The sequence below is a fragment of the Microtus ochrogaster genome, chromosome 2 (genome assembly GCF_000317375.1).
Source record: "Microtus ochrogaster isolate Prairie Vole_2 chromosome 2, MicOch1.0, whole genome shotgun sequence".
Taxonomy (NCBI): domain Eukaryota; kingdom Metazoa; phylum Chordata; class Mammalia; order Rodentia; family Cricetidae; genus Microtus; species Microtus ochrogaster.
The window spans coordinates 2,431,974-2,440,980 of NC_022010.1; the positions used below are offsets into that span (position 1 = coordinate 2,431,974).

Here is a 9,007-nt window from a genome sequence, read left to right on the forward strand (position 1 = left end):
AATTGATGGTAAAAGCCATTGAGGACACTGTAATTTATCGAAAGCTAATCAGGAGGACCAGATAGTGCAGAGGCAGAAAGGAGCGTGGAGCAAGTAGAATGGGGACCTGCACATACCCACGGCATGAGGGATGGCGAAAAGATGAAGGTTAGACACAGCAGAAAAAGATAGGTATTGACTTCATACCACACACCCACATAAGATGAATTAAAACCTAATCATAACATAAAAGCAAATTTAGAGCTTTAAGACATATGGTAAAATGTGAACTGAAGTTGATGAAAGCAGCTCTCAAGGAGAAAAGCATAAGCCATAAATGTGGTTAATTTGGCTGCATTAAAGACTCAGTTAGCTGAGGGCGGTTATTAGACAAAGGTGGGGATTATCCACAGGCAGAGTCACTGAAACATGTATTATCAGAAACTAATTAGCATTTATATGCAGATCATGAATGATTCCCAGAAAATACAGAAGCCAGTCGTCATGGCTGGATGAGTCTTGGAGAGGAGACCACACAGTTCCCCAGGGACAAGGGACCGGCAGCACCGGCTCCTGGAAGTTACGGTACACACTCTGGCTAGGCCACATCTGTGGGGTGTGGAAAGGCAGATCCTCCCCAGGGGCTCTTTTCTCTCAGTCACACACCCTGGAGACGATGCTACTCCCACAGATGGTAAGCCACGAGTGAGGATAAAGCTGTGGTTTGTTTCTGAAGAGGCAGACACAGGGCTCACACAGACAGAAAAGGTTTACTGAGGTCAGAACAACAGTGAGGCCATTGGATTCCAGTTGAAGGAAACCTCTGTGTACTGCAATTAAAACCAGCGTGGGAGGGACACGGGCCAGTGTCAAGCTTTCTTCGGTGAGAGCAAAAGACAAGGGAGGGAGATGTGGAGGGAGATTAGGAAAGAGACCTCCGGATGGCTGGAAAGCCTTGTGTCCCTATCAGGTGGTCAACGAGGCGGTGTTTTGTTTGTGTGACCCCTGTGACTGCACACACACCACCCACGTGCATGCCTGCTTTTCTGTAGGTTTGACAAAGATCACAGGTGGTGGTATTTTGTTTGTGCTGTAGCAAATCAAGTTTGTCTGAAGATCAGAGTGCAGAGCTAGCCACTAGTTAGCCACAGAGGCCTGACAGTGGTGGCTCACACACCTTTAATCCCAGCACTCAGGAGGTAGAGGCAGGTGGATCCCTGTGAGTTCAAGGTCACCCTGGACTACACAAGATTGATCCAGTCTAAAAGAGAAACAGAGCCAGGCGGTGGTGGCTCACAATTCTTTAATCCCAACACTAGAGAGGTGGAGACAGGAAGGGATAGGGCTGGGCTGAGAGAGGTGGGAGGTGGGAGAAGACAGGGGCTCATTGAAGTCAGTCTGAGGATTCCGTCTGAGGACTTGTAGAGTCAGGCTACCCCATTTGGTTTGAGGATTTCATAGAGGTAAGAACTGGTAGCTGGCTGCTTTGTTCCTCTGATCTTTCAGCTTTCAGCCCCTAATATCTGAGTCTGAGTTTTTATTACTAAGACCCATTAGAATTCGTGCTACATCACAAAAACATCAACACGACGTCAGCGTCATAGCTGGGATGTGAAGTGGTTCTGGAGGCTCAGGTGCAGAAGGCCTATCTCCTGCTGCTGGTGTATCTCAGACGTGGTCTGGTCCTGGTATGCTAGCCTCCACCACTGGTTCTCCCTAAGTGTCACCTAGTAGAAGGATCTGGCTGGAGGAAGTGGTCTACTGCGGGGAGGGGACGTCCTGGAGGTCTCGTCTATATCTCCTTTTGTCTCTCGTGGTCCTGGCTGCCCTGTTTGGAGCACATTGCTTCACCTCATGTCCCCTCCAAAATGTTCTTCCTCAGCACATGGGCCTAAACCCACGGGGACCTGACAAGAGCTCTCAACCGCAGCTTGGTGCTGAAATATAGCCTTCCTCCTGCTGCCCAGCTCGTCACAGTAGCTGGGGGGCTCCCAGCTCTGAAATCAGAACGGCTTTGAGCTCTGCTGGCTGCTGTGGACAGTGGTGGAGGGAGGTGGGGAGGGTAATGTGTCTAGGGACACTTGGAAAGGTCTGTAGGCTTTTCTAATTGGCATATTGGGAAGGGTGCTGAAGGCAGCTCATGGTGACCAGAGTGCTCAGCATCCCACAATATAAGACTGTCCCCACCACAAGAAACATTGTTTTCAGAATGCCATAGAGCTATTCTAAGGACCCCAAGACAGTGATTGATCCAGGCCTGGGGAATTCTTCTGCTCCACGTGCTTAGATCAATTAATAAGCTCACCTAAGTGCAGAGATGGAAGACACATCTGCCTGGCTCCTGGTCTGGCTACTTTCCTGGAAAATCTTGTCCCTACAAGGTTTGCTGTGGTCGTAGTGGCCATCCATACCCACCCTGATAGTGCAAGCATTGTCCACAGTTCACAGCCAGTAGCCACTGAAGATCACACAGCTTCATCTGCCCACTACCCGGAGCCCTTCTGTTTACTCCTTGGTGTGTTCTAAGAACTCTGTCAGTCACCATCGAAGATTGCACAGCTTCATCTGCCCACCCACCCGGGACTATTCTCTACCCCTTGGTATGTTCTAAGAACTCTGTCGGTCACCATCGAAGATCGCACAGCTTCATCTGCCCACCCACCCGGGACTATTCTCTACCCCTTGGTATGTTCTAAGAACTCTGTCGGTCACCATTCCGGAGATTTTTGATGGGCCAGTGAATGTAGGCAGGAAGGATGGATGGAGAAGAATTGCTTTGGGAACACAGGGAAGAAGAGGCTCTCCCTGCGGCTAGTCTTCTCATGCACCTATCCATCTCACTGAACCAAGAAGTGGGTTTGGAATCCCCTCGAATGTCCCCATTGTGTGTACCTTACCTGGTCACACAGGGTTCCAATCAAGCCTTCCAAATCACGCTTCTCATGCAGAGCCACCTGCTTTTCCTCATATTCCTGCTCCAGTTGCATCTCTAGCTGACGGAGCTGTTGGCACAGGAACAGAGGTGAGCATCCTTGAATGAGCCCTGGGCGGAAAGAGTCCTGGCTAGGGTTCTGGGAGGAGGGAACCTGGAGCCTGTGGCCATACTCTAAGGGAGGCTGCCTAGTAAATGAGAGAGGTGTGTCTGTGAGAAAGCCTAGGAACCTAAAAGCTTGGGACCTAGTCAAGTAAAGGAAAAGCTGGCCAGATTGGGGGACTCTGTACCCCACACTATGAAGTTTGTAGTTATGGCTACTGCTTGGGTGTTTTCTAATCTTAGCATGTTGAGTGTGTGTGTGTGTGTGTGTGTGTGTGTGTGTGTGTGTGTGTGTGTGCGCGCACGTGCGTACAGATATATGTTGACCTACGTGTGCACATGTGAAGGCCAGAGTTTGATGTTTGGTATTTTCTTTTATCATTCTGTTCTTCATGTTACATTTTTTGTAACATGTCTCTCAAGGAATCTTGGGCCTGCCCATTGACTAGACTGACTGGACCTGTGAGCTCTCAGAATCCTCCTGTGTCTGTCCCCCAGAGCTGGAGTCCCCGAGACTCCACTCACACTCAGCTTCATACAGTGGGCGGGGATATCCAAACCCAGGTCGCCACGCATGTGTGGCATGTACCTTACGCCCTGAGCCGTCTCCTCTCCCCCAGCACCCTGAACTCTCAAGGCCGTGGATCACCTGGCAGCCAGGCTGTTAAGGTGCACATGGGTCTCCCTGGCCTTCTATTATGATGAGCTGAAAGAGACACCAACCTAGGAACACAGGAGGGTACTTGGTGTTACGGGCTGTGTGAGTTCTCTCTAACCTCCAGTGAGATGGGATTCAGAATGGTCTGTTGGGAGGGTTAAGGTCAGAGGAGGCTATGGGGGTGGGGCCCCAACAGGGTTAGCGCTCTTAAAAAGAAAGACACCAGAGAACTGAAATCACTTTTTCTCCCTCTCCTTCTCTCCATTAAGAATACAATAAGAGGCTGCCATCTACAAGACAGCATCACCGGGACCTCTTGTGCCAGCAATGGTCAGTAAGTAGTGACTACCCTCACGGAAGCCCCAGGCTACAGCGCTCGCCCCAACTAGGAAATTTGCGAACAGCACTTCATTTAATTTGCGGCTCACTCAGAGTCCTCAGCTAGGACCCAACAAACAGGGCGTCCTGTACTGGAGTGCCCAGCAGGAGCCGCTGACTCTCCACAAGTCTCTTTCACAGGTGGGATCCCATCCCCTCTGTCCTCCACTTGTGCCTGGGGCCATCTGTAGCCCTGGCACTCCTGAAAGGAGTTCATGTCCCTTCTGCCACCACACACCCACAGCATCCCCTCAGGTCTAACTGTTCCCTGCTGTGGAGAGGGACACTGAAGAGGATTGCCAGTCAAAAGGAAGCTGCTCTCAGTGTCTTCATGAGGAGAACAAGGCTTCCACCTGCCTTCAATAATTTGTCCATGAAAAGCTGAGTTAGAAATAGTCTGGGTCAGCAAGATGGCTCTGCAGGAGATGCTCAGCCGCCCGAGTTCAATCTCCAGGACTGAACTCGCATAGAGAGAGAACTGACTCTCACATGGTGTCCTACAACTTCCACACATATGCCATGGTGCGTGTCTACATATGTGTGCATGCAACCACGCGTGCGCACATACACTAAATAAATAGTGTAAGTGTAAAAGGCCCCAAAGAAATATATTGTCGTGCTCTTGTCTGCTTCTAAAAGATAAGAGAGAAAAGTTGCTCAGAAAGATACCCCGTCATAAAATATCTGGGTCAAACACATCCCGGGAAAGTGTGAAGAATGTTTCCCTGTGGCCCCAAGTGTGATAGAGGATGGGAGGAGGAGGGAAAGGGTGCTAAAACTCCACTGTTGAAGGAAGGGATTCACCGATTCCTCATCCAAACGAGAGCCTATGGGCCATCACGGCAGAAATGAAATTGGCCAGATGTTCAGCAACAGGGACAGAGTGTGGGTGAGGACACTGGCGGCAGACTGTATTACAGTGTCAAGTGACAAGGTCTGACAGTGCAGAGTGGGTGGAGGCGGTGCAGACGCCTTCAGGGAAGGCTGTCTCCATGGTCGTGTGTGTGCACTGGCGATGGTGAAGGAGATAATGGACTGAGCGGGACAGCAGTGACCCGGTTCTCAGGTGCAGAACACTGAGAAACATGAGCAAGAAGTGTGGGTCAAATGTAGGGACACAGGGCAGGGCCACTAGAGAAGCCCAATGCTGCTCCCTGCACCCACAGCCTGTCATGTGGCAGAGGTTGTGTTGTGTTGAAGTTCTAGAAGCTTTGATGATTGCACTTAATGACTTTGGACCCCAGACACTTGAAATCCCTGAGGGAACAAAGGTCTCAGTTGGTTATAGATTGAGCATGCCTACAGATCTTAGGTTCCAGCATCCTCCTCGGTGGGACCTTGGGATGCACTGTGCCCACAGCTCACGCACCCGCTTCTGGCAGGACTGACGCACATCCTCCAGCTCTTCTTCCTGGTCCTCTCTGTCCTTCTGATGCACCTGCTTCATCCTCTCGATCTCCAACTCAAACCGCTGGCGAAGCTGGGGTAGCAAGGACGGGGCACGAAGGTCCACACATGTGTCTCCAGCCCGCCACGCCACCCTTGACACCCCTGTCTCCAAGCCTCCATGCAAGCAAGGATGGAGCATGAAAGTTTCACCCCCGTGTCTCCAGCCCCCCACACCACCCTTTGACACCTGTATCCCCAGACCTCCACAACATCCTTGCCTTTCCTTTCTAATGTGTGCCTCAGAGTGAAGTCGCCTCCCTCCTGCCCCGAAATGGCAAAAGAAGCAGGCAAACACCCCAGCATGGTCTCTGCCCCTTCCCATGGTGTTATTCATCCACCACATTCTCCCAACCGGGTTTAGGCACAGCCTGAGAATACTTTTTGATGTTCTCCAAGGAACCTAAAGATCTTCTGTTTTAGAATTTTGCAACTGTTGTCTCTAATGTGGAGACGAGGGTAGGAAACAGAAGAACAAACCTAGGCTCCTAAAATGTGGGGAACCTGAAGACGCTAACAGACAATGTGTGTCAGAGCCCCTGGCACAGCCCGATTAAATTAGCTCCTTCCCGCAACCTCGCACAATGGCAGGGGTTATGGAAGGATGATCCCACATGAGGGGTGGTGTGAGGAAATACAATATTTCTTGTTCATTTTTTCCAGCCTCGTGGGCACTCCTGACATCTACAATACCATTTATGTCAAGCTTATATGAGTTAACATAAAACTCCCAGGAAAAAGTGCCTTATAGAGATCAATAAATATCTGCCCGGTCTCTGGGAGGACACGTGCAAGGCTCTCTCTCTCTCCTCTCTCTCTCTCTCTCCTCTCTCTCTCTCTCTCTCTCTCTCTCTCTCTCTCTCTCTCATGTGACTGCAGCATCCTCTCATCCTCTCTTCCCCACTAGTTTAAGTTCAGACTGGGGAGCTGGAGGTGTGTTGTCTCCATACTTAAGGTCACAGTTCCTTTATTTTGTTTGTAACTCTCACTGGTGCTGGGAGGAATCTTCAAGAAATGATAATGGGATTTTTACAAATGCCCCATGGCTTGTTTGTGCAATCATCACCCGGGGCTGTTGCAAAGTGCTCTGCCAGCCTTGAAACTCTCCCATCAAAGAAGGGAACCATCTAGAAAACCCAGCACTGGCCTGGGATCCTGCGGACAATGAGCAGACTCAGAAGTCCATCTGAGTTGCCACTCTTTAGGTATCACATGACTCTGTGACCTCTGGGCCTTTGCGGAGCTGTCTGCCTTGTCTGGAGCTCTTGTTCAGCAGATTCTGACTGTGCCTTCAGCTCTCCATCCCTCCAGTGAGTCTGTCTCCCTCAGGCCTTCCCAAGACTAGAAAACACGCTCAAGGTGCTTTTGATCCCAGCAGGACTTTGAGCTTTGGGGAGGCAGAGAGCACCAGGGTGCCAGATTTGCTCCTCCAAGACCAGCAAGGAAAGCTTGCTGGGCCCTCGTGAGCATGGGAGACCCTCCAGACCCTGATTCTGCACTGCTCATGTTTGTGTCTCCCACCCATGAGGCCTCAGCCTGTGAAATGGAGCGAGGCTGAGCGAGATGCCAGTGCTGGCACCCTGACTTCAATGGAATGCACAGAGCCCATCCATCTAGACATTCATGTCACCTGGCACGTGTCCCCACAGTAGCAGGGAACCCTCCAACAGAAATTTAGAGCTAAGCACTGGAACTTCCCTCTCCTTGAAAAGCTGGGTGGCTTTTACACCACGAACAGAAAAACACAAGGCCCCGCACTCCCTGTATCTCGAAAAACCAGGAATGCTAACACTGCCGCTATTGTATACGGACATGAGTTTTTTGTGCCATTGTCCCCCTCTCTCCTCCTTGTCTGTTTCTGGATGGTGGACTATTTTGAGGTGGGTGGGAGCAGGGGCTGTCATTGTATCCCACACTGACCTCAGACTCTCTGTGTAGCCCAGGCTGGTATGGAACTCGTGGTATTCCTTCTGTCTCAGACCCCAAGAATTTAGGGACAGGTGTTAGCCACCACACTGGCTCTTAGCATCTACTTTAACTTATGCTTTTCTGGTTCGCATTGCTGTATTTAGACTTTTTCTGTTGCTATGCATGTGTCTCTTAACTGCTTCAAGCCCCGTGGCTCAGCATGTACCTAGACACCAGATGCCTTCCTAGGACACTGGAGTCACCTGCTCCCTCAGAATGCCCAGAATGCTCGTCTTCCTATGTCTGTGCCCGAAAAAGACGTTTGAGCCACTGTGGTCTGAGGACTCCAGTTCAAATCCCACCCCACCCCCTGACTTTAGGCCTCAGCTTCCACGTCCATGGAGGCCATGATCTTCCCAAGTCCTATGAATTCTTGTAAAGAATTACAAGAGGTCAGGCAGAGGGCAGGACTGAGTCTCATACACAGATAGTGGTCAATAGTGAGGAATACTTGGTCACTAGTCATGCGTGAGCATCAACAGTTACACTTGGTGTCATCCTTGACTGTAGACAGAGGCACTGAGAAGAAAGCGGGACCAACCAGTCAATCAGAAAATCTTTTCTGTTGGGGAACTTGTATCTTAATTGGGGAGGGCACTGCAAAGTGTGCCGTCTGGCTTGGTGTGGACATTACCGAGAATAGGCAACATCAAGGGATAGCCATGAGACAGGACTCCTACTAGGGGCTGGCTTCTCTGAGGTTCTCGAGGGGATGCTGAGGAACAGCAGTGAGGCAGCTCTGTGGAAGAACCCGGCCCAGGGCAGAGCATCCCCCAGACAGGGAGGGTCTCTTTACCTGCTCCAGCTGCTTAATGGTGTTTTCCTGCTGGCTGTGGACCTTCTCTTGCTCAAGGGCACTGGACTCCAGCTCCCAGACCCTCTCTTTCAGGCTGGCCACGCCTTGCTCCCCCACAGAGGCACAGTTCAGCAGCTCCCGCTTCTGATCCTGCAGCCTTTCCACCTCCTGCTTCAGCTTTGAGGCTTCCTTCTCCTTTTGCTACAAGAAAAGGGGCAGAGGGATGGATGGAGACGCATGGCCACATGACCTCTCCCGGAAGGTCTCCACCCTCTGCTAACAAGCGCAGTTGTATGCCACTCTCAAAACCATTAGACAAGGCTTCCCCGTGCAGCACAGGCTGACTTCATCCTCAGGGTCCTCCTGCCTCAGGTTTTCTGGGGTTGAGATGACTAGCACCTGGCTAGTCATCTCTTGGCCTTTCTCCATTCTTGGCCCCCCACAACATTCCTGGAGACACCAGTATGGCTACTCTTTGAGAAGGCTCAGGGGAACACTGGTGAACGGAGGAGGAGGGAGGGCTTTTCTGGAGCTGGATCTCAGGGCTTGTCAGGGAAGTATTCTATTTGTCCTATTGGAAAAGGAAGCCTGGCACCATGCTAATTCTCAACTGGGGCCAGGCTGAGGCATTAAGGAGGCAGAGGGCCCAGAAGCGACCCTCCAATAAGGAAGCAGATCCAGAGCAAAGTCTGCAGGCTTCCTCATGAAGAGGACAACAGCTGGCCTAGGAGTGCACAGCTCATCCTGG

General features: G+C 51.0%; 1 protein-coding gene across 1 annotated transcript in view; it reads right to left on the reverse strand.

The window, feature by feature from the left end:
* Positions 1–9,007, reverse strand: part of Myo18b (myosin XVIIIB) — a 201,658-nt gene that overhangs the window by 104,352 nt on the left and 88,299 nt on the right. The window contains exons 30-32 of the mRNA XM_026784530.1: positions 8,260–8,460; positions 5,419–5,529; positions 2,877–2,981 (exon numbers count right to left, since the gene is read on the reverse strand). Of these exons, the coding sequence (XP_026640331.1) occupies positions 2,877–2,981; positions 5,419–5,529; positions 8,260–8,460 (417 nt within the window). The remainder of the gene's footprint in view (positions 1–2,876; positions 2,982–5,418; positions 5,530–8,259; positions 8,461–9,007) is intronic.